The sequence below is a fragment of the Babylonia areolata genome, chromosome 3 (assembly GCF_041734735.1).
Source record: "Babylonia areolata isolate BAREFJ2019XMU chromosome 3, ASM4173473v1, whole genome shotgun sequence".
Taxonomy (NCBI): Eukaryota; Metazoa; Mollusca; class Gastropoda; order Neogastropoda; family Buccinidae; genus Babylonia; species Babylonia areolata.
Genome location: NC_134878.1, coordinates 49399004 through 49425072, shown reverse-complemented (window position 1 = coordinate 49425072; position 26069 = coordinate 49399004). Strand labels below are relative to the sequence as shown.

The window sequence follows — 26069 nt, the reverse complement described above, 5'->3', positions numbered from 1 at the left end:
TGTGGTTAATATTGCTATAATCCCTCCTATTCCCAGGAGAAGGGTGACAGAATGGTTAAGACGCTCAGCTGCCAATACAGAGTCCGTGAGGGTGTGGGTTCGACTGAATCCTGCTCTCGCCCCGCTTTCTCCCTAGTCTGACTGGAAAATCAAACAGACGGACGGATCGTCTGCTGGCTGAGTCAGTCCGAGTCGGACGGATGAGACTACTGAGGTCCCGTGTTCAGCACTGGCAGCACTGTGACGCAGTTAGCGCTCTGAAAAAAAAAAAACAACGATGGCAACGAGAATGTTGTCCTCTAGCAAAAATATATAAAAAGATAGTCCCGACTCTGATAGGTACACCGGCTGTAAAATCACACACACACACACACACACACACACACACACACACACACATATATATATATATATATATATATATATATATATATATATATATATACTATAGTGAGCATCACGGTACTCCGCCGGCAAGGCCTGCCAGTGACAAGCGTGTTGGGTTACGCCGCTGTCAGGCATCTGCCTACAAGATGTGGTGTAGCGTATATGGATTTGTCCGAACGAAGTGACGCTTCCTTGAGAAACTGAAACTGAAACCTCCTATTCTGCTCCCACACACGAAATTAAATACAGAGAGCCCAAACTAAAGATGTAGAAGGCCTGAGAAAATTCAAAGAGTCACTCGACCGGTTCTCAATGATTTCCAACGCTCATGTGATGATTGGGGGAGACTTCAACCTCCCAGGATGGGATTGGGAGTCGACCACTCTGAAGAAGAAAACGTCCTATGTTGAATTACACAAGGAGTTACTTGAGACATTAAGGGGCCATGGTCTCGAACAGATGGTCATAGAACCTACCAGACTGGAAAATACACTCGACCTAGTCCTCACAAACACGCCAAGCCTAGTCCCGAGAGTCGAAGTTGTAATGGGCGTATCGGATCACGAGATTGTGTACTGCGAGTACAACGTAAATGTGCAGAAGACGAAGCAAAACCCGAGGAAGATTCACCTGTACAACAAAGCCAACTGGGACGGGATGAGGGAAGCCATGAAAGAACTAGATAGCAGGCTGGAAAAGGGAGAGGGTAGCCTTTCAACACAAGAACTGTGGACCATGTTTAAGGCAGTCTACTCTGAGGCAGTGGAAACATACGTTCCATCCAAACAGGCCCGCCCAAAGTTCAGCAAACCCTGGGTTACTCCAGAGCTTAAAAAACTCATCAATAGGAGAACACGAGTGTACAAGATGATGAAAAAGAAGGGCACCCAGGAGCTCAAAGAAGAATGCCAAAAACTGCGAAGGACCATTCAGCGCAAACTCAGGCGAGAATACTGAACATATATAAATGACTGAAACTTCCCCGGGTGAACCTCCTTCGCTTAAAAGGTTTTGGACCTATATCAAGCATCAGAGGACAGCAAAAGTAGGTGTCTCCCCTCTTAAAGTGAATGGCAGACTGATATCAGAGCCAAAGAGGACCAAGGAGAAACTCTGAACAAGCAATTTAAATCTGTATTCACGGAAGGAAAAGCCTACACGAGGGACTGAGGAATTTCAGGTGAAATGCCAGATTAGACATGCAGACTATCCGCAGCTGACCAGTATCCAGATCTCCGAGGATGGTGTCCTAAAGCTCCTCAAAGGATTAAATCCATACAAAGCTTGTGGACTTGATGAGATAACACCCAAGGTACTGAAGATTCTTGTGCCAGAAATTGCTCCCATACTGACTCGCATATTCCAATCCTCCATCAACACTGGAGTTGTACCCGAAGACGAGATCAGCAAATGTCACCTCAGTATTCAAAAAAGGGGAGCACTACGATCCTGCAAACTACCGGCCGGTCTCTCTGACAAGTGTGCCTTGTAAGATCATGGAGCACATTTGTGTCAGTGCTCTAATGAACCACCTAGAGGGCAACAAGATACTTTCCCCACGTCAACTTGGTTTCCGCAGAGGAAGATCTTGCGAGACGCAACTATTAGAGTTGATGGAAGAACTGACAGAGACAATGGAAAAGTGCAGCTAAACAGACATTGTCATCATGGACTTCGCAAAGACCTTTGATAAGGTAAACCACTCGCTTCTCCTCCACAAGTTACATCAGTATGGAGTCTGGGGCCATGTCAACAGGTGGATCGGTGGATTCCTGCAAGATCGTCGACAAGCAGTTGTGGTTGATGGAACCAGATCAGACTTTGTCAGTGTCAAGCCGGGAGTACCTCAGGGCTCCGTTTTAGGACCGAGTCTTTTCCTGGTCTACATTAACGACTTGCCCGAAAATCTCTCATAGCAGACACGTCTCTTCGTGGATGACACAGCTGTCTACCGGCAAATAACAAGAAGCCAAGACCAAGATGATCTACAGCAGGATCTACAAAAGCTTGAAAAGTGGGAAAAGAGTTGGGACATGGCTTTCCATCCTGGCAATGCACCACTCTTCCACTGAGTCATCAGCCCCAAACGAAAGAACAAACTTAGTGTCCCAAGCTACCATCTACACAGTCAGATCTTGACAAAATAATGTCACTTCGACCAAATACTTGGGGGTTACCATCTCTCAAGATCTAAGCTGGGACCTACACATAAAAAAACATCATCAGTAAAGCTAACAAGACCCTAGGTTTCCTGAGGCGCAACCTGAAAATCAGTGCTCGCAATATCAAAGAGACCGCTTACAAAGCACTGGTGCGCCCAGTCCTGGAATATGCGTGCACAGTTTGGGATCCGTACACAAAAGACCACATCACCACCATCGAGGCAGTGCAACGAAGAACGGCCCGTTTTGTTAACAATAAATACCACCGATATGCAAGTGTTCAACAAATGATAAGTGAATTAGGATGGACATCATTGCAGAGCCGGAGAAAGGTTGCACGGCTCGCCATGCTCTATAAGATCAGACATGACTTAGTACATGTGGAGTTTGGAAAGGCCCTGTCTGATGGAAAATCAAAACTGACTCAGAGCTGCAACCTCACGTGACAGAAGATTGCACTCCCACCAGCTAGACCGCCTCCAATATGTACGAGACTATCGACAAAACATTCCTGCCACGTACCATCCAGGAGTGGAACAACTTGACAGAGGCTGCTGTGACATCAGAGACTCTAGACCTATTCAGGTCAAGAGCTAGCAGCCTCCTGCAGTAAAGAAAACTTTTTTTTTCTTCGCGTCACCCCCCCCCCCCCCCCTCCAAACCTCCCTCCAAAAGTGTCAGAATAATCAACCTGATGATTGTGGACACTCAACGGATGAAGATGAAGATGAAGATGAAGAAGTATGATTCTTCAGCTCACTGGATTTTTTACAAAGTCGAAGGTTTTGTGGACTCTCTACATTGTTATCATTATTATCATCATTTAGTTTGTTTGTTTTTGTTCTTTTTTCACACAAGTCGAAGACGTGATGGTTCAAGGAGGACTGTTTTCAGAACCTGTTTGTAAAGACGAAAATGATGAGGACAAGTGAATTTGAGTAGCGCTTCCAAACTTAACACAGTAAAAAGACACCCGAAACGCCACAAACGGGTTTGGAAGTCGTAGGCCTGTGTCATGTGACTTTCATCCGGGTTACAAGGTTGGCAGGGAAGGGAACACGCGAGAATCGAGAACTCTCGAACTCCCGTTTTGTTTTTATTTTTTTCAAAAGGCAGGCTGGTGACTGGTCACTGGCACATTTTTTGTTTAATCACGGTGAGTCTTCATCTCTTTAGAATGTCGAGTTTTAGTCGATAAAAATAAGTCTATCGCTGAATTAAGAAGAAGAAATAACAGCGTTCACATTGGTTTGCCCAGCGGATTCTGACATGCCCAATATTTTTACTTACCGACGTGTTTCGTACATTGAATATCTGAATTACTCAGGCCAAGTATATTGCTAAGAACTGTCAAAAAAGTGTTCCGAAAGATGCTTGTCACAGTGATATATAACAACACTGACATAATGCTATCCGAAAGATTTTTTCGTCGATTTTAACGTGGTACTCGGTTGTTTTTATCCATGATCTGTCACGGTGTTCGTGAACCGGTGACAGTTGACTTGTTCGACTTTTGAATAACTTCAGTGCTCGGTTGTTGTTGTTTTTTTTTCCACGATCTCTCACTGTGTTCATGAATTGGTAACAATTGTCAGTACGTGGGTCATAATAGGGTCGAAAGCATATTTATTGATGCATTTTTGATACGCATTTTGGGCAGTATCCATTTTTCTTCCCCAGTTCTTCTCCATAAAGACCGAAAAAGTTTTGAGTTGGTAAATAACATTGTAATATAATAATATACTCAACACTTCTTCCCCTCCACTCTATGACTGGCCTCCTTTACATCTCTTGACAGGGGAAGAAATGTTGAGAAAATATTTTAATGCTATTTAAACAAATTTACAATTTTCCCGTCTTTGGAAAGAAACTGAATGGAATTTGAAAGAACACAGGTAGGAAATGTGGATATTGCCATTGAAGTAATTGCACAGTGCACAATTGTAGCTTATCCCATATTTTTGTGTCTGTAACATGGTTTTTCTTAAAGGTCTGTCAACATCGACTTCGTCACTTTAGTTATTATATATATATATATATAATTGCAATTGTTGTATAACATATTTTTAATTATGTTTACTTTTTTTCAATGCTACAGAAAATGTCGGATCCTAAAGAAGAAAAGGATGAAGAAAAGGCTTTTGGAAGTTGTGAGGGGCCGGATGCCATGTATGTGAAGCTGATTTCTTCAGATGGTCATGAATTCGTCGTCAAGCGTGAACACGCTCTCACCTCTGGAACAATCAAAGCTATGTTAAGTGGACCTGGTATGTATTTTGTTAGTATTACAATAACTTGAGTAAGTTATAAAATGTTAAGTTTAATCATGAATGAATGTTATATTTTATTGAAAATTGAAAGTTATACCTATCCCTCCTTCTTCCTTACCCCCTTCAACCTGGACCCCATCACCCCTATTTTGTTCCCATTCTACCGCCCTCTCCCCGCCCACCAAAAATGTTCCATGTTCTGTGTTCGACTGCCAGGTTAGCCAAAACTACAAGACTAATCCTCATTGTACTTAGTAAGCATGAAATCTCAGTCATTGTTGGGGTGGAAAAAAAGAAAAAAAGACTGCAATTGTATTGATAGAATTATACAAGTTCCAGTTCAGGTTTGTGACACTTACAGTTCATTACAACAGGCAACTTCTGTTTGTATATAAAGTGAGTATATTTTAACATTGTAGTTGTTGTTGTATTTGTATGTGTTTTTGTGTGTACTTAAAAAGTGTTTATTTTAATAACAACGTAATTAGTGTGTGTTTGTGTCTCCATAGTAATTTAATGGCATTTTCTCACTCTCAGCCACTCAAGTAACAGAAAACCCAAACAGAGCAGGATGGGAGATGTCAGCAAGACCAGTCTAGCCATATCTTTTTTTTAGCAATTTAAAAATAGTGCACATGCATAAACGCATAAACTACTTGATTTATAACAATATAATTATAAGTGGTTCAGTTATGATTTGTATTATGATTATTTGTCAAATTTTCTCAAATCAGTCATAATTTCTGCTTATTGTGCTTTCTGTAATATCATTTAGAGATATACTGCACAAAGTGAACTTTACTCAGAGCATTATTTATAAATTATAGAATTAAACATGAAATAGATCCTTGCAAGATTTGATGACTGCTCAAACTAGTCTTGTTTATATAAATTCGACTTTGACTCATTGAGACTTATGTGGCTGATATTTTGTTTTCATAGTGCCATGTCAGACTGGTGTGAACTTGGCCTTTAGGTTTGTTCTGTTGTTCAGTTTGTGCTAGTATGACATGGTAAGCATGTTTGTAAATGGGGCACAAAGTGATTTGGCTTCATGGCTTACATAAATTGATTTTAGGTAGTTGTGGCTGGTCCAGTGTGTATGTTTGGAAAAAATTTTATTCAGATCTGATACTTCAAATAGTCATGGAGGATGCCATTTTGAAAATGTTGAGATGTCATGAAAACTTGGTTTTTCTTTTTGCTGACTTGTGAAGCAAATCAAAATAAAAGCATAAAAAAATACTGTGCAAGGACTTTCCAAAAGACAAAAAGATACTGTGCAAAGTGTGTCGGAATGGATTTGGGCTTAGTTCTGTATAATGTAGAATGTGTGTTTACGGATGAACAGTTAAAACAATTTGCTGAAACGTCAACAACACAGATCAAAGTTGTGAAACTGAGTGTCTTTGAACTCCATTGTGACTGCAGAAAGCACATATTGCAGAGACAATGATATGACACAGACTGTTACAGCTTTTAAAAACAATGAATGTGATGGGCATGCAGTTTGAATTACAGAACATCTGTCATGTCCCACACTGAGCAATCCTGGAAGTTGGTTTTGTGTACAGTTGATGTGATATCACAACTGACATCTTGCTGGGTTTTTTCTTGACAGTCAAGCCCAATATAGTGGCGCCCTGTATTGCACCAAGATGATAGATTAAATCAATATATAATTGCTTTGATCTGCAGATGTGTTCAGTTTAACTTTAATACTTGGTTCTGTAATTATTTCCCTGTTTGCCAGGTTATTAGAACATGCTATTTCACATTGTGTTCTCTTTAACCAAACAGGGAGTACATAAAACTCCCTATACTGACATGAATTACTCATTTACTTTTCTTTTGTTACAGGACAGTTCAGTGAGAACGAAACCAATGAAATCAACTTCAGGGAAATACCGTAAGTACGATTTCTTCTTCTTGATAACTTTTTTTTCTTAAGGAGCTTAATTGAACATTACAAAATATTTTGCACCATCTGAACTAAGTATTTGGTTATTTAAGCTTTATCATTTGAAACTTCACTTTTGATGTATTGGTCAGGTAACTCAAAAGAACATGTTTAACTGTGGCTGGATCAAGTGTGTCACAAAAAAACAAACTCACATATTATAAAGAATATGTGCAGTGTCACATGAAATGTCTGGCAGTCAGTTCTTGTTTGGTGAGTGAAATGCTCTATGTTCACATGTCTTTCATCTGGCACCTTTACTACAGAAGTGGTTTTTCACTGTTTGCCGTGCAAAATTTGGCCAAGCAGAGCAAACTGATAGGCCTAGTTTGCATCAGTTTGACATGGTAAGTATATGTATCACCAAACATGGAGTATAATACAAACTCCTCCTATTTGAATTGATGTTGTAAAGGATTTCTGGGGAAAGAAGTTAACCTGTTCCGTCACTATAAGACTTCAACTGACGTCCTACACGAAGTGCTTCTCCAGTGCCATTAGTTTCAGATGTCCACTGACATTCTGCGTAGAGTGTTCCAATTTTTTCTTCATCGGAGTTTAGTTCAGTGAACTTAACAGACTCTGAATGGTTAGTTTATGTCTGGTTTATAAACATGGATTTTAAGATAATTGAAATACTATTGAAATGAGTACTATGTGTCAGGTGGAAGACCTTCTCGATAACGAATTTAAAAATCTAACTTGACGATGTGGAGAGCGTGTGAAAAGGGGGTTTGCCTCATATTTTCAGTGATTCATTTTCCCTCGTAAGAATAGTTACTTTCTTTCTGTATACCAATTACCATATAGATGTGCCAGAATTTAAAGGAAGAAAAATAAAGATTTTTTTTTTTTTTTTAAATCCCACTTAATCCCTAATTTCCTGGCAAGGGGAGAGCACTTTTTAACAAAATTCTCTGGCACTGAATGAGTTAAGATGTTTCAAAAACATGAAAATAACATGCTGAACTGAAAAAAATGTCAGTTTGTGGTGTGGATGGTTCCTCCTAAGCTTGATACATTTTGAAAAGAAAGAAAAGAATTAGCACTGTGAAAACAAATTGGCACAGGTGAATCATGTATGTGGAAAGATGAAAAAATTGCATGAAATTTGCTTATTTCTGAATGTTAGTGATTCCAAAAGATTTTTGAATCCTCAGATTACAGATTATAAACAATATCAGTTGTAACACAGAGTACTGTTACAGGTACTCTGTCTCATCAGGCATGACCTCAGCTGGCTGAGAAGATTCTTGAGAGGGAGTTGAAGGCTGGAACAGGGAATCACTGGAACAGACTTTTCAGTAGATTTAATTTCTTTCCTTTTGTTTGGCAGAGGATAGTTTGCCATTGTTTGGCACCCTTGCATGTGGATGAGTGAATTAGGTTTTAAGAAATTGCAAACTGAACTTTGCTTTCGTACACTCTTCCCTGCTTTACTATAGTTGTTGGCAGCGGCTTGGTAATGCAGCTTTGTTCAGAAACTTGGCTCTCCCCCAGAGTGAGGTCATGCCAGTTTCAAGCAGCAGTTTGTGTTTTTGTTATAACTTAGTATTATTTGAAATTTGTATCAGTATTTTATTGTCAATTGTTTTTTGGACATTTTGTATTGCAACAGTGGAGGCTTCATCTGCCATGCCATACTCCACCTGTTCTGAAATGAAATCACTCTATGATTGAATGATCATTGTGGGTGGTTGGAAGTGGGGAAGGCATGTTAACTTCATTAAAACCATTGATTCAGCAAGTTCGAAAATTTTGAAATATTTTCATCCAGCCTCAGTAGGTGGTAACCTACACTGTTAACATTATTTCTACCACTGCCCCTGCCTTAGCCTTATCTGCCTGCTAGTCTGAGCATGCCACCAAGAAACTAAGAAAAGCACATGTAAAAAATAAAGATAAAAAACCAAAAAAACACCTGCCCTGCAGGCCTGAATGGACCTCAGTTATCACCAAATTTTGTGAACTTAATGAAAAAAGGGTGTCAAGTTTAGTTGTGCTGTTTAGCTATTTATCAGCAGTGTTTTAATGGTTTTTAGCTGGTGTCTTGGAAAATGCAAATGATTATGAGCACTAGACAAGTGTCAGTTTGTTGACGTGTGCTTGCAACAACAGTAAAATTGGGCACTGACACCATTTCTGCACCCATCTTCTTCTTCACTGTCATTGCTCTCTTCATTTTCTTGGGTGAAAAAGAGTCATCAGAATCCCTGTCTGCAGAATCATCAAGACAAAGACAAAAATCTCTTTGTTCAACAAAGGTCGCTTTTGAGGCATTTTTACATCACAATTTGACCAAATTGGGCTTAACAAACATTTGGTTCTGAAGTGGAAACAATACCAGCTAGAGAAGGTGTTCTCTTGACACCAAAGGTATAAAACTATTCTGTAACTTAAAACACAAGGTTTGTACCTCATATGACGGGTGCAATAGCCAAATGGTTACAGCGCAGGACTTTCAATCTGAGGGTCGCAGGTTCAGTGTTGGTAACCGTGCCTGGTGGCTAAAGGGTGAAGATTTTTATGATCTCCCAGGTCAACATATGTGCAGACCTGCTTGTGCCTGAACCCCCTTCCTGTGTATATGCATGCAAAAGATCAGATATGCACGTTAAAGACCATGTAATCCATGTCAGCGTTCGGTGGGTTAATGGCTGCATACATGGTGGGGTAAAAACGGTCATACATGTAAAAGCCCTCTTGTGTACACATGAGCCCACAAACGAAGAAGTACCTCATACCACTATTAGGAGTTGACTCTAGCCTTGGCTGTGAACAACGCTGACAGAATGCAAATGCACATACCGGTATATGTTTTGTCACAGATGACTAAAATGGTGATCTTGTGATTTGAGGAAAGTTTGTGATTTTGATAGTGATCATTTTGTTCAGTCTGTAATTACAAACAATACATTATTTATTACAGCAACCAAGTATAGAATCTCTGTATTCATTCTGTTGCAGGTCTCATGTCCTCCAGAAGGTCTGCATGTACTTCACTTACAAAGTGCGGTACACCAACAGTTCAACAGAGATCCCGGAGTTTCCTATTGCTCCTGAAATTGCCCTGGAGTTGCTGATGGCTGCCAATTTTTTGGATTGTTGAAAGAGCTCAGGAAATATGTCATGATTTTTTTTCTGTCCCCTCACTGTCCTCATTCCATCCTGATCCCGAATCTTTTTTTCCCCTTTTGTTAAATGTATTTGTTACGTTAACTCATGTGCAGAGTGAGTAATTATGAGTGTGTGTGCCTGTGGGAAACATTATTGTCATTTTCTCAGCCATTGTAAATGCTAAATGCTCTTTGAAGGATGATAAATTTTGGTACAACCTTTCCATCCATTTCTTTCTTGTAAGACATTTTCTGCAAAAGTAAAATTCTTGATAAACCACTTTTACAAGTCATTTTTCTTTTTTCTTTTTTTTTTTTTTCTTTTTTTTTCTTTTTTTTAACTTAGTAATGCTATATGACTAATCAAAAAGTGTTGTTGTTTTTTTCAAGCTAGTTTTACTTAGTATTCAAGTACATAAAGTCTTTAAGATATTGCTTCACTTTTCAGCCTTTCCAAAACTTTCAAGTCAGCAAAGTAACAACTTATGAAAATACTGTTCTAAAGGAATGGGCAGAGGCCCCAGAGAGTGACAGGGGTGTATCAACTCTAGTCACCCCCTTTTATGTCAACAAATTTGTACAGCCAAGCTGATCTGCCCCTCTGATATGAGTATTTTGAAGTTCAGATTGTTCTCAATGGTCTCCTTTAGTTTTGTTCTCTGGCTCTGGTTTGGTTGTCCATTGTCTCCCTTCATTTGTTGTGTACATGGGAAGTCAAGTTAGTTCCCAAAACATTTGAACTGATGGCTTGATCACCTTTGATATGGCAAGACTGGAAATGAAGAAAGTCTTGAATGATAATAAATGGTTGCTGTGACATCATATGGCTCAATCTGTCATTTCTGGATCAGCATGATCACTACTAGTGGCCATAATAAATTTGGTTTGTTTCTTCTGTTGGAAAAAAAAAAAAAAGAAGGTACAAGATGGCTTTTTTGTGAGAGATTGTTTTTTTCCTGTTTATTTTTTTATGTTTCTTTGTAAGATGCTTTGTTCTTACTGTCAAAAAAGAAATGCACTGTAACCAGCATGTTTGTCTCCAAAGCAAAAACCAAACATAATGTGCTTTTTTTCTGCTTGAGCTGATAATACAGATGGTAGTTGTGTGAATTCTGTCTTTGACAGTATGATTTCTTTGTTTTTTGTGTTCTTTTTTTTTTTGTCGGACTTCTTTTTTTTTTTGTCGGACTTATTAGCATGGAAAATTTTTCCCCAACAGCTTTTTTTCTTCTTTTTTTTTCTTTTTTTCTTTTTTGCCTTTAAAATGGCAATGAACAGGTGTTTTCTCCATCTGAGGATTGTCAGTGTAACCTCCACCAAAGTTAAGGTTCCAGTGCTGTTTTACAGACTTTATCTGTTGTTTAGGCATTGTTAGGAAGCTATATGTATCAAGTTTGTGAACTGGTATGTAAAGTGAAACTAACAGAAACGTTTGTCCTTTGGGGTGATCAGTGGAGAAGAAGGTAATGTGTGTGAAATGATTTGCTATGCTTGATTTATTACCCACGTCTTTTTTGTTAAGAGATGACAAATAAAAGATAAAGTCAAATATCTCTTAGTTTGTGATTGAAGGAGAGAACTTTTTGATGATCTTATGTTGTGTTACATTATTCATAAGTTTGTGAATCATTTATTTGCATGCCAGCATGAGATTCTCCTGCGGTGGTTTAAAGGAGGGACAAATGCACGACAAGGATTACAATTCTAGAAATCAGTGCCTGGGTTGCAACTGTTGTGCTTTACAAGTTAGGAAATTTGATCACACATTGAATCTGTGGTTTTCGATGAGGCAAGCTTATAGTCTTCTCAAGATTGGCGTCTAGCCATTTGAACCCAGTGATTGTTAAACCCCTCTAGAAGGCTTGCTTTGCTCTTTTTCCCTGATGAGTCGGGATTGGGATGAGAATACATCATGTCTTCAGTGAGCACTGTAAGATTACATTTTTAAGTTTAATGACATTTTCTTGTGGGGGTGGGGGGGGGGTTGTTTTTTTTTGTTTTGTTTTTTATAATGATTATCTGGAGATGGGGAAAAAGGGAATTTTATTGTAACCTTGACTTCAGTGAAGACAAAAGCAGTTGTGTTTGTACATTGATAAAAACTGCATAATGACTCAAACAACACAGAAACAACCTGGAAAATGCAGGAAACCGCTGTTCAAAATAATCAACAGATTATCCCAACTGTGATTTCAAATGTTTGTGTTCAGAAAGCTTAATTTTGAATCTCTTCAATGACAGTACAGATGAACAGCTACAAATATAGCTACCATGACTTTGACCTTAAACCAAGGACTGTAAAGATTTTTTTTTTCAACTGACAGTGAAATTCTGCATTCAGTTATGCATACAACATAACAAATAGTGATAAACTTTATAAGAAATAGCAGGTTATTGTATTGTACAAGTCTTACTCTTTTTGTCACAACAGATTTACCTGTGTGAAATTTGGGTTGCTCTTCCCAGGGAGAGTGTGTTGCTACACTGAGATTGCCACACCACCCCCTTTTTTTCTGCCTGCGATTTTGTGTACCTATCAGTGGATTTCTTCTGCAGAATTTTGCCATGAGGACTGGCTGGGATCTTTTTCAGTGCGCCAAGTGAGCGCTGCACATAGAACCTTAGTTTATCATCTCATCCGAATGACTAGATGCTCAGTTTGATTTTCCAGTCAAACTTGGGAGAAAGGGCGAGAGTGGGAATCGAACCCTCACCCTCACGAACACTGTATTGGCAGATGAGCATCTTGTCTATTCTTTCACCTTCTTCCTTATGTGGTCCTGAAAGGTTATCTCTGCTTTGACTGACACCATAGACGTTATTGGTGCTGTCTACTTGCAAAACTAGTACTTGAAGTGACAAGTATTGGACAAATACAAGAGGAAATAGTCTTCAAGTCTTCAGCTTCAAAATAATGAAGATACCTTGGTAGATATAATCAGCAGATGTATGTGTATGCACAGTTATACAAATGCATTTTTCAGCTAAATTGATATCTTAACTATTAGGTTGGTGATTTAAACTGTTGAGAATGGCACACACACACACACACACACATACACACACACACACACACACAAAGGCAACACGGAGAGACGGAATGAATTAATGACTGCATGATTAACTAGAACTTCGCTTTGGTAAGTTTCCTGGTCAGATATATCGCCTACCCTCTATCCTAAAACGATATTTAAAAATTGCAAAAACTCGAAAGGAATCTGAATTCATCCAAGAGTATGCATTACCATTGGATTGCTTTTCATTTTGTACCTGCTCTAATACATCTGACAGTAACTTGTGGTCTGTTCATAAGTTCTACTTTACACCCACTTAATCCAAATTAAGCCAGTCATGGAAAACAAACAAAATCTGATTAAATCTGCACTGCATGTATTTTACATACTACAGAAGAGAACTTTCCTCATTTTGATGTACTCGTATTCAGTTTTTTTATAATTTGGATTGCTGGAAACTTCTTTACAGGCCGGCTGTGGAAAGATTAGTTTACATAAACTTACTGTTGCGCCAACAGCAAGTGAGAGCTGTATGATCAGTAATTTCTCCACTGCAATTGGAAGTTGTGGGTGTTGTTTTGTTGTTTGTTTATTTCAGTGAGTTTATAACCCAGACATTGAGGTCCAGTGGGCAGCATGCACTTTGCACACTGAAAAAGAACTGTTAGCAACAGAAGTTTTGTTCTCTGGCAAAATTCTGAAGAAATTCACTCTGACAGGTATACAAATATGCATGCAACAAGACTAATGTGTTGGGTTACGCTGCTGGTCAGGCATCTGCCAAGCAGAGGGGATGTGGCATGTGGATTTGTTGGAATGCAGTGATACATGTACCTCCTTGAGAAACTGAAACTGGTGTAGCAGTCAAATAGAGGTTAGTGTGGACTACTATGCGGTAAGTATGTGTGGTGTGGTATATCTGTTCAGCCTATCTTTCTACTTTATATCTTGATTTCAAACAGTGAAGATTTCAAAAGAAGGCGGTTTCTTATCATTCTTACATGTATGTGTGTAGAATTTGGTAAGTAGTATGATAAAGTTAAAATGCTATCAAATTTATGGTCATGGTCATCCTAAGATAACATTATTTTCATGAAACAAGACATTAAGTTTCACATTTGTTAATTTGTGGGTTTTGAAATGCTTGTCAGAATTCAGGTGAATTTTGTTCATTTGATAACCACATCAGAAGTTGTGTTTTCTACATTAGCAATTGTCTACATACTTTGCCAAATTTTTCAATGGTTAATGTTCTTCAGGTGATGCATCACCCTCTGATAATAACAAATCTGTACCATCCACATACAGGGTTATCTTATTCTCTGTATTGTTCTAGATGAAATTTCCACACTGGTAAGAAATGCATATGAAGAGGTGAGATAACATTGATCAACATCCCCTTTCAACATGTAACTATTTGGTCTGTTTACCATTTGCAATATTTTTTTTTTTTTACTTAGAGTTTCTAGAATGTTTGAGTCCATTTGCAGAAACTGATACCAAAAAGAAGGGGATGTAATGCTTCAGAAAATATACTGAATGTAAATTATGTGCTTTTTCAACATTCACTGATTCAGGCATAAAAGTATTCCAGTTCTGAAAACATTATGATAATTATTTCAAAGATGAACAGATCTGATCACAGTTAAGATTAATATTATTTGCCAAGAATTAAAGATAATCATAGATATGTTTATACCAGTATAGATATGCATCAGAGAGTCTGGGTCTCGGGAACAATAGAATTTCTTCTTCTTTACCCCTTCACAGTGTCAGTCCAGCCTGTCTGATGAGTCTTCTTCTTCCTCGTTCACCTCCCATTAGATGAGCAGCCTGGTGTCCTCGATGCAGGCTGCTGTCCGTCATGGCTCCTCCAGGGTGCCGTACAGTTTGGCTTCCACTGCTGTCGGTGTTGGCCATTACTTCCTCTTCAATGCTGCATGCGTCGTAGTCTTGAAGGATGTCGTCGGTTGTCATTGGTCCCTCACTACAAGGGCACTCTCCACTGTGTGCATGTGATGGAGCAGGCGGTTTTGTCCAGTCCTCAGGCGGAAGATCTTGACCGGTTCCCGTCATTCCAGGAAATGGTATCTTTCTTCTGGGTTATATTTGGGGTGCTGGAGGCGCCACTTTATTCCTTGCTGTGCCTTGATGATTGTCTTGATTTCATTGTATGACACCAGTTTGTTGGCCTGCTCCTTCTGTGCACCATCTTTTTGCCAGAATGTCCGCTTTTTCGTTTCCTCTGATGCCACAGTGTGCTGGTACCCATTGTATCACCACTTTCTCCACTCTGGCACTCAGGGCAACAAGGGCTGAAGTGAGATGGTTCTTTTCTTTGCAGCGGGAGTTCTTGAGGGCTTGGAGCACGGAGAGAGTGTCTGAGAACACCACCACCTGCCCTGTTGTTCTTGTGGAGTTCTGCGAGACTGTTGTGGCTGCCTCACAGAGGGCTTCTCGCTCAGCTCGAAAGTTGGTGGAGTATTTTCCTGTTGGGATTGCAATTTCTTCATCTCCGTCTTTGTATCGGAGGAAGATTCCAGCTCCACCATCCCTCGTTGTTTCTGTGGCGGAGCGTCTGTAAAGACATGGGTCCAGTCTTCCTGGGGGTACTGGTTGCAGATGTACTCCATGGCCAGGAACTTCCTTTGGGTGTCTGACTGTGTTCCTCTCTTCTCCACTCCGGGAATGCTGGTGACGCCTGTTGGGAACACCTGCCTCTTCCAAGATGGGTGGGTGACATTTGCCGGGATAGGCTTCGCTTCATGTTCCATCAAGACTGGGGTTTGTCTTTCAAGGCGTCTTGACTGGTGGATGAAGCTGCCTCTTTTCAGCCGGCTCATGGTGGGTCTGCTCATTCTGTTGTTCATTGGATGGTTTTTCAGGGCGTTTGAATTTTGCTGCCTGGATGTGGATCTTTGTGTCCCTTCTGTCCTCCAATGACTGTAGCCCAGTGGTCTCCTCCATCTTCAGGATTGGGGTGGATCTCATGGCGCCAGTTATGACATGCTGAGCTTGGTTTTGTATCTTGTTGAGATGGTCGAGGTTAGACTTTGCAGCTGATGCCCATGCTGATGTCCAGTATTCAACTACAGGTTGGACTCCCTATATAGAGTTTCTTTAGGATACGTTCATCATCCCCCCAGCATGCTACAGCATCTGGTGATCTGCTGTTTCCAAGTGAGCCTGCGGTCAAAGGTCACTCCCAGGTAGGTAGGAGTGGGTTCCTCTGCAAGCCTTTGGTTGTTCAGTGTCAGTTTCGCCTCTTGCTTCTTGCAGGATATGCTGAAGACTCTGATGGGTTTTTTTTTACTTGAGTTGACAGAGACAAGCCATTCCTTGGTCCAGTTGCTGAACTTGTTGAGCGCAGTCTGGAGGCGTACCTGTGCTGTAGTGGTGTACTCTTCAGAGCACCAGAGTACCAGGTCATCTGCGTAGATCGCTCCTCTGACCCCTCTTGGCAGTTCTCTGACGATGGCATCTATGAAGATGAGGAACAGCACTGGCGAAAGGATTCCTCCTTGTGGTACTCCCTGTCTCAACACCTTTTTGCTCTTCTGTCCCTGAATCTTGACTTGGGCTTGGCAGTTGTGTAGGTACTGGCTGATCCAGGTGTACATCCTCCCAGACACACCACATCACCGTAGTTTGAGCCTGAGTCCGTCCTTCCACACTTTGTCGGAGGCCTTCTCCATGTCAATCCAGACAGCAAGCGTGTTCTTCTTCTCTTGGAATGCGTCCTCAATGCTTTGAGCGATGAATGTGATCTGGTCTTCTGTTGATCTGTGTTGGCGGAAGCCTACCTGTTCAGGGCTCAGCAGCTGATACTTCTCAAGGTGCCAGACAAGCCTAGTGTTGACAAGTCTCTCCATCAGCTTTCCTAAGCAGCTTGTAAGGCTGATGGGTCTGTAGCTGTCAGCCTTCGACTTGTCCTTTCCCTTTTTGTGAATGGGGATCATGTCTACTTCCCTCCAACACTGTGGGACTGATCCTATCTTCCAGCTGGAGTTGAAGATTGTTAAAAGGACTGCCTTGCTCTTCATCCCAAGATGCAGAATCATTTCATTTGTGATTCTGTCTGGTCCAGGTGACTTCTTCAGGTTGAGGCTCTGCAACGCTTCCTCCAGCTCTTTCTCTGTGAAAGCTGAGGTCATGACTTCCTCTTGTGGCTCTTTCTCATGAAGTTCACCTTGGACCCTGTGCACTGCAGCTCTATGTTCAGGAGGGACTTCCAGATTGCTGATGTTTTCATAGACGTCTATGAAGTGGTCTTCTGCTGGTCTGATGATGTGACATTGTACTCTCCAAGTCCCCAGTCTGGAATCATGGAGCTTGGTGTGCTGTACAGTTGGTATCAGTCACAACGTGTCTCTGAGCTCCTTCAGGAGGGAACAGGTCTGAAGAATGTGTTCTGGTGTTCAGTCTGCGAGATCACAGGAGCAGGTGAGAGATTGTGTGGTGCCAGCTTCATTTTCCTGAGCAGGTGGGCATTGAGACTTCAATGGCCAGTTTATTTTCTTATGATTTTATGAGTCCACTTGCTCCTCTATCAGTCACATTGTTGGATGCTGAGCCGTCAGTCTATGCATGAATCCAGGATTCTTCTGGGTACTTCTCAACAGTCATGACCAGTGTGAGAGCCTGTTTGAAGGTGACATCCTGGATGTCTCCTGAGGCAACCTGAGAGGAACTGTTGTAGATATGTGAACAAAAAATCTAAAGAGGGTATATATGTGTGTGTGTTGGAGTAAGAACCTGAACTGCACACACACACACGGTATCATTCATTCATTGAATCATGTTTCATTGATTGGTTATTCTTAATGTCAAATAACGCGCGCGCGAGCGCGCGAGCGCGCGCGCGCGCGCGCGCGCGTGTGTGTGTGTGTGTGTGTGTGTGTGTGTGTGTGTGTGATCTGAATGACTTAATGACGATGCGGAAAGTGAAAATAAAATAAAAGGAAAACAACAAATTAGGTCCTTAAACTTGAACAAAAGCATCCTTTTCCTATTTTCCATATGGAAGATGATAAGAAAAAATAGGAATAGCAAAACAACAAAACAGCTTCCTCAACATGAAAAAAAGCATCCTTTTGCTCTTCTGCTTATTCCATACCAGCAAAGCACAGATCACAACAGTAAAAGTGTGCTGAGCCACATCCAGCACATGAACAGTGCACCCATCTTCTACATCCACCCTGACACTGTATCATGTCCTCCACTGTACTTTCTGTGCACATGAAGCAGTACCAAGCAGGATCTTGAAACTGACAATTCTTGCCACTGGACAGTTTCTGCGTGTTGGTGGAAACCTTTCTTTTGGACTGAGTGGTTTTCGCTGTGTTTGCTTTTTTCCTGTCTTTTCTCTGCTCCACTGGGCACATTTTGTTGTGGTCTGTCGAACGGTTCTTCTGCCCTTGACTTTCTACACCTGCCCCTTTTTCAGACAGTTTCTTTTTCTTCTGCAGTTTACTGTCTCTCTTTTGCTGTGTTTCAACAAGCGTCTTCTTGTATGGAGATGATGTCAGAATTGTGGGCTTTGACATCCTCTTGATTCTTCTCAGAAAACTGTCCCTTCTGGATTGCGAAAAAACAGAATATAGCCCAGAAGAATTAGAATTCGCAGGTAAAGGTGAGCAAACGTCTTCAGGGGCGCTCGCAGAAGGCGAACTGTGAGCAAGACCTGAAACGGTAGCAGTGAGGAGAAAATCTGATTGTGAAGTTGCTGTCATTTGCAATTCATTTCTTGACAGAGAAGCAAGAGCACAATCATAGTGACCAACATCTTGTCCTAGTACTGTAAACATAACATACAGTGGAAGAGTTGTACCTGAAGTGTGTGCTGCAGCATATTGATTCAGTATCGTGTTATTTTCTGTTAATATCACAATCGATCGACCCAACACCTTTGACAATGCTATGATCTCCAATTCGCCTGGCATGTGATCTGATTTGGCCATTTCTTGAATTCGATTTTCCATTGAGTCGTATCTCACATGGGGGGGGGGGGGGGGGGGGGGGGGGGGGGCATGTCTGCATTTACAATGCTTGCATCAAAGGGAGCAGATCCAAGATTTTCACACATCTTCTGCACACAAGCTGCTCGAATTTCATCAGCTTTGGCTGTCTCGGCAATTCTGGAGATTGCATTCAGTGGACTGCCGTTTTCATCTCGTTGCATCTGCTGGAAATGAAGACACAATCCAATGGCAATACTTCTGAATAAACATCTGCCGTCAGGTGCAGTTTTCACTACCCTGAAAGATAGCGACTGATTGAGTTCGGAAAGAGGCTGATTTCTGGAGCATGGTCCGAGAACATCAGCTCTGGAAGACGGCTGGGGATTGTCAGCTCCTGATGGTGGCTGGGGATTGTCAGCTCCTGGTGGTGGCTGGGGATTGTCAGCTCCTGATGGTGGCTGGGGATTGTCAGCTCTTCGTGGTGGCTGGGGATTATCAGCTTGGAGAGGTGGCTGGGCACAACCAGAATAATGGCAAGACTGTGGGATATCCGACATCACAGTCTGAGCCGACGGGGCATATACTGACTCAGGAAAGTAGTTGTTGCATGGCCAAATGCCACATTTGCTGAAGCCATTTACAGCTGACATCATTGTCGCTGCCTCTGTGTAGGCCTCGCCGAACAAGCGACAAATCTGGAAAGGTCCAACTGTCCTGCCTTGGTTACTTCTTAGCCAGGACTGGATAGCTTGAGCATAATATGTTTGCAGGGGTTTGAAAAAACTGACATCCGATGGCTGCAATTTGTGTGTCGTATGTGGTGGCAGAGCCAACATTGTGATGCCACACTGCCGGGCCAGATCAATTGCCTCCAAGTTTTTAGTGTGGGATGCGTGGCCATCCAACAGCAGAAGTACTTTGTTGCTTACACTTGGTTTCACAACTGCAATGAAGTGTCGCAACCACATTAAAAATGTGGTCTTATCCATCCACCCACTCTCATTGCAAGTGACCAGGCTTCCAGGTGGTTTCCCCTCCTCCAGATCCAGGGACATGCGCTTTCTTTTGAAAAAAATCATTGGTGGTACATACTGTCCTGAAGCACTAAAACAACAAACGGCAGTTGTGTTTGTCCCTCGCTCAGCACTGGACAGAGCCCCAATCTGGTGTTTTCCCTTTGCACTCACGATTTTCTGACATCTCTTTTGAACTGTGGACAGCCCTGTCTCATCAACATTAAAAATTGTGGTTGCTGTCAATTTGTGTTCATCAACTGTGCGCTCAAGAAGCTCGAAGAAACTATCCACAATTTCTTTGTTGAAACCACACGCTCGGCTTATTGATGTTGCTTCAGGCTGTCTCAATGACAAATTTGGATGGCGTCTCAGGAACATCCGAAACCAGTCTTTGCCTGCTCGACCCTTTTCCTTGTTGAACGAATGTGGAATTTGATGCTTTTCAGATAAGTCAAAAGCTAGAGTCATGACATCATTTCGTGAAAGCCCAAAAAAACAATATAATTTTCTTCTTTATTTTTTTTTTTTTAGCACAGTGACCCAGAGCACTAACTGAATCAATACCGATACGGTGGAGAGTTGGGGGAAAAGTTACAAAAATTAACATCATAGGACACTATAATCAAGATCTAACAACAAAAATGAAATGTGTAAATGACAAAGCACACACACAGACAGAGACATACACGTGCATGCGTGTGCACACATACACGCACGCTCCCGCGCACACATACACACACCTACTTGAATGCTTCATCAATTTAAGTTTCTCAAGGAATCATCAGTGTGTTTGGACAAATCCTTATGTATCAGGCAGATACCTGACCAGCAACAAAACCTAATGCGTTAGTCAGGCCTTGAGTGCATGCGTATATATGCAGAATTGCCAGAGGACAGCACTAATGTTTCCATGGGTTCTCAGTTTTTCAGTACAAGTGTGTGCTGCAAACTGGGACTTCAATTTATCATCTCATTCAAATTACCAGACACTTAGTTTGATTTTTCAGTCCGACAACTTGGGAGAACTGAAGAGCAAGACTTGGATTCAAACCCAGACCCTCACAGACACTCTATTGGCAAATATGCGTCTTAATCATTCCGCTACCTTTCTCTCGCATCAGTAATTCTAGGTCACACAGCTATTCTTTAAATGTCTCTCTCTCTCTCTCTCTCTCTCTCTATTCCTTTCATTTATGTGTGTGCTATTTGTAATAGATGTAGATTAGCAAGGACAGATTGGAAGAATAGGCAATGCCTAAAATCTTAATCCTTGAATAAAAACGTTTTGAGTTCTGAGTTCTCTCTAACTTGTCCATGTTTCAAAAAAAAAAAAAAAGAAAAAAAAAGAAGAAGAAGCAAATTTGTATCCCAGCTCTGTGAATATTGTTTCTTATCGGTTACCAATATACTTGACCTTTAAAGAAGCATTAATGAAATGGAAATTGCAATTGGAGTATGTTCTTATGATTATACCAATGAATATATATATATATATATATGTGTGTGTTATGCTAATGTACTGTAAATGAAAATTACCAACACCACCACCAGTAACAACAATGATACTATTTCTTTGCTACTTCTCTTTTTCAATCAATGATTATACTAAATAAACAACAGCATTCATAAAACACTGCCAAAAACCCAGAACAGACTTATTCAAATTAAGTCTCATATATTGATAAAAATACTGGAGCAATTTACCAATTCATTCAAAGTTATCACTCCTCTAATCAATACAAAACTATCTAAAAAGTTGTCTGGCTCCATCTGTCTCTTTCTTTGTCTTGTATGTATGCATATACACATGCACACCGACACACATGCACATAGGCAAACACATTCCAGTTCTGTTTCAATCCTCACAAAGCAAAGAGAATGACTATAGACACAAAATCAAGTCTATGGATATATATATAGAGAGAGATATTTAATGAAGAAGCAGAAAAATATATCTGAAGGAGAAAAACAAAAACAACATTCTATATATACTAGAAATGAGAGTGCAAGCATTATCAAAAGAAAAACACTCTACAAATGTACACAACCACAAAGTGTAAAAGTAAACACAAGCATCTAGTACTTTACCATATCCATCAAACAAGCCAACTAATGTTAACAAACAATCCAATACGTGATGTCATTATATCTATCACTTTACCATATCCATCAAACAAGTCAACTAATGTTAACAAACAATCCAATACCTGATCAATACCTGATGTCATTATATCTATTACTTTACCAAATCCATCAAACAAGCCTACTTTTGCTACCAAACAGTTCATTACCTTAATGTCAATTCAGAAATTTGCAGCATTTTAAAAGCATCTTTGACTTGACAAAGAAGCATTAAAAGGTGAAATATAAAATAAATGTAAGCACATATCATCAGTTTTTTTCCAAGCCTCTGATGTAAACTGAATCATCGTAAGTGACCAGATGTTCTATCCTCTGAGACCAGTCATGGAAGGCTGGATGTCAACAGTGCCCAAACCACCGTATCAAAGCAAGACACAGATCTGTCAACTTCAAAACTCTTCACAACAGACTGAAATGCTTCAAAATGAGTTTAAAGGGTAAAAGCTCCCATAGTCTTTCATGGCCATCGGGGCAGTGAATTCGTATTCTCTGTGTCTTGGGCTTGGCACAGGAAGGCTGGGCCCAATCCTCCCCTCCCACCCTTTTAACCTTTCCCAACCAGTCATGTACCATTCACATTAATTTTAGGCTGGAGTCAGGACAAACCGGAGTAAAGCTCCCTTCCCCAAGGACACACACCACCATGCCAAAACGGGGCCTCAAATCCTGATCACTGCTGAACATTGGATCAGAAATCCAGCGCCTGACCCATTCCACCATGATGCCTCTTTGAAAGGGGTACTCTAAATGCAGATTTTGCTTTCAGAAAATGCCAGTGAAATTGTTTCTCACTATCACATCTTTGATCAATAACACACTCCCCAGAGTTTTTAAGACACTTAAACTAGAGTACTACCACTACCAGTCATTTCACTCAATGTTTCAACTATAACTTTTTTTTTAAAAAGGGTAAAAAAGAAGCAATCATCAGCTACATCAGATATAAAAAAATTATAAGAAGTAATATTGTCTTGATTTTTTTAAAAGTTACATAATAATACATGGACAGACATCACCATTTCTAGTACTTTTAGAGCAGTTTCTCAAGCATCTCAAATACTGTGGAAAGTAGACTTTGGACAAGCTCTTTGAATGGATCTGAATGCAGAAAAAGGAGAATAAAACCAGAGAAGTTGAAGAAGAATGTTTTCTGATTGAAGAATGAAGGAAAATAAAAGCAATACTAGTCCAATATTGTTCTCATTTACTGGAAGATATTAACATTCAAAGGAAGAAAAAGAAAACATGAAAGAAAAAATGCTAGAATGCAAAACACACACACACACCCACCCACACACACACACACACACACACACACACACACACACACACACACCAGAAGACAATTCCCCAAATGCTGAAAACTGACCGCTGTGAATATGCAGCTGTGTGACAGGGCAGCACAGCAATGGCACAAACATGGCCGATAAAACTGAGCTGATTGTCAGACTGTTCTACTTGTAAAGCAAACAGTAGCACCTCCAAATAACACTCTTCAATTAAGTAACAGATTGCAAGATACAAGACAAGGATAGACTCACATAAATTATTGTAAAAAAAAAAAAAGAAAAAAAGAAAGAAAAAAAAGAGGAGGAGCATATTGCAATAAATCAATAGTGTATTTATTAGTAAATTATGGCGTATTCATTTGGCACACATCAATTTGACACTCAATATAGTTTCTCATGTACAACTATCAATTGTTTCTCATGTAAAACTATCAAAGAACTGAAAATAAAATATCATGGTATATGGTTTACAAATGACTTAAACGTTTATCAATCACATAGTCATTTGCAAACATTTTTCAGTGATTCACCTCTGCCATTTACCACCAGGGCAAAACCCTCAAGACTACTGTTCATTATGTGAACTGCTGAACAGCCAAACCTACTGTTTAGCAACAGTTCAAAATATGACAATCACACATTTCATCAGTAAACATTTACTGAGATAAGGACAAAAATTAACATACATCTGTGACGTGCACGTGACTGAAATCTGACTGAACGACACAGGAAATGTTGTGCAAACGAATCTGTGTTTGAGAGACTCAATGAACAGTGGAAAAGGGAGAGAGAAAGTGTGTGTGTGTGTCCATGTGTCTGTGTGTGTGAGTGAGTGAGTGAGACAGTGTGTATGATTGTGTGAATGTGTGAAACAGAAGCACTTTGAATAGCTAGCCCCAAAATGCCTTTCAGTGTACACAGCTTAAACTGCTATTCACTTTGCAGAGTAGTTTACATCCATGCAAGTCCTGCACAGAGCCTAAAAGTCTGAACAATCCCTTTCCCATGCTGCTTGATTACCCCCTGATATGAATACACACAGTGTCACTGGGATCTGGGGTATTATGGGATACTTTTTCCTACAAGATATGAAACAACCTTATTGCCTGTAAACTCACTGAACTTTAGGCAAGCCACAGCTTCACTGTCTGTAATCTCACAGACATTTAGATAAGCCGTAACTTCATTGCTTGAAGAATTACACACATTTGTCCTTTTGGCTGGAGTACATTTACAAGCTAAATTTTCTTTAAACAAGTCTTGGTTACACATCATTCTTTCCTTCCTGTTATATTTTGGTAATACATTGTTTCCTATGCGGTCACATGTTACTGTTGGTAACATTGATATGTTGTTTCTCTCATTCAGATGAGATGATGAACAAAGGTCCTGTGTGCAGCACGCACTTGATGCAGTGAAAAAGAACCACGGCGAAAAAGGGTTGTCCTCTGGAAAAAATTCTCCAGAAGAAATTGATTCTGAAAGGCACACAAATTTACATGCATACACTCAAGGACTGTAAAGCGCGCTGGGCTGTGCTGCTGTCAGGCATTTGCCTAGCAGATGTGGTGAAGCGTATATGGATTTTCCCAAACAAAGTGATGTCTCCTTGAGAAACTGAAACTGTTTCACTCTGAGAGAAGATATCAAGACGAACCAATCCTTTGTTCCATGGAAGAAGGAAGTGTTTGCAGTCACACGCCACTTTTGTATAGTCTTTGTTCTCTGCAGGCAAAGGGAGGGAAGCGGAGTGTCCAGATGAAGCAAGCCTTTGTTCTCTGCAGGCAAAGGGAGGGAAGCAGAGTGTCCAGATGAAGCAAACCTTTGTTCTCTGCAGGCAAAGGGAGGGAAGCGGAGTGTCCAGATGAAGCAAGCCTTTGTTCTCTGCAGGCAAAGGGAGGGAAGCAGAGTGTCCAGATGAAGCAAGCCTTTGTTCTCTGCAGGCAAAGGGAGGGAAGCGGGTTGAGCGCTGATGACTGATCCACTAGTGACTGACGGTGCTGTCGATTTCCTTCATGACTCTCAGCACCACTTCCTCATGGAAGGGAAGAGAGACACAGTGCACGCCCACCGGCAGGCCCTCAGAGCCCTCAGAGTCCTGGGGGATGTATGCATTTTTTATTTTTAAAAAAAGGTCGAAGGTTAAAGGTCCCATAGCCTTCTATGACTGTTGGGGGCAGTGAATTCATATCCAGTATGTCTATGGCTTGGCATGGGAAGGCGGGACCTAATGCTCTCCTTCTGCTATTACCACTGCTATTATTGTATAAAAATATTTTTTTACAGTGCGTAAACTACATATCTAATTATCCTGTCGAATTATCCTGCTGCTGAGATGGGCTGTCATCTCACTGAGATAAGACAGAGCATACAGGTCACCATTCTTTATTCAAACTTCTTCTTGGTTCTGCATTACAAATTGTTCAGCAAAAGGCATTGCAATTATTTTAAGTATAATCCTGAAGTCATACCATTCTTTATTCAAACTTCTTCTTGGTTCTGCATTACAAATTGTTCAGCAAAAGGCATTGCAATTATTTTAAGTATAATCCTGAAGTCATATCTCATTTATTTTTCTACTAACTTTACCCATTTCTTGAATCTGTATATTTTTGTATAATAATATAATAGAGGAACATACTTCTTAAATCTGTAACAAAAAAAACTGGAGGGAGAACTATACAAACCTTCACCATAAACTTCTGATGTAAGCCAGAGCAGGGAAAGACGGAGGGATCTCTCAGACGCTGCAG

At 40.6% G+C, this 26069-nt stretch overlaps 3 protein-coding genes across 3 annotated transcripts in view; 1 reads left to right on the top strand and 2 right to left on the bottom strand.

Annotated features, from left to right (window-relative positions):
* The first annotated feature begins 3576 nt into the window (after positions 1-3576).
* Positions 3577-11455, top strand: LOC143280605 (elongin-C). Its single transcript, XM_076585316.1, has 4 exons — positions 3577-3705; positions 4648-4816; positions 6680-6728; positions 9747-11455. Exons 2-4 carry the CDS (start codon positions 4651-4653, stop codon positions 9886-9888), a joined length of 357 nt encoding a protein of 118 aa, XP_076441431.1. The 5' UTR covers positions 3577-3705; positions 4648-4650; the 3' UTR covers positions 9889-11455.
* A 7414-nt stretch (positions 11456-18869) lies between these two features.
* On the bottom strand, positions 18870-21647 carry LOC143280064 (uncharacterized). Its single transcript, XM_076584560.1, has one exon. It carries the CDS (start codon positions 20351-20353, stop codon positions 18902-18904), a length of 1452 nt encoding a protein of 483 aa, XP_076440675.1. The 5' UTR covers positions 20354-21647; the 3' UTR covers positions 18870-18901.
* A 149-nt stretch (positions 21648-21796) lies between these two features.
* LOC143280063 (fatty-acid amide hydrolase 1-like) overlaps positions 21797-26069 on the bottom strand; it is a 34209-nt gene continuing 29936 nt past the window's right edge. Inside the window, exons 18-19 of the mRNA XM_076584559.1 lie at positions 26004-26069; positions 21797-25414 (exon numbers count right to left, since the gene is read on the bottom strand). The exon at positions 26004-26069 is cut by the window's right edge and continues 83 nt beyond it. Coding sequence (XP_076440674.1) covers positions 25301-25414; positions 26004-26069 — 180 coding nt within the window. The 3' untranslated portion in view covers positions 21797-25300. The remainder of the gene's footprint in view (positions 25415-26003) is intronic.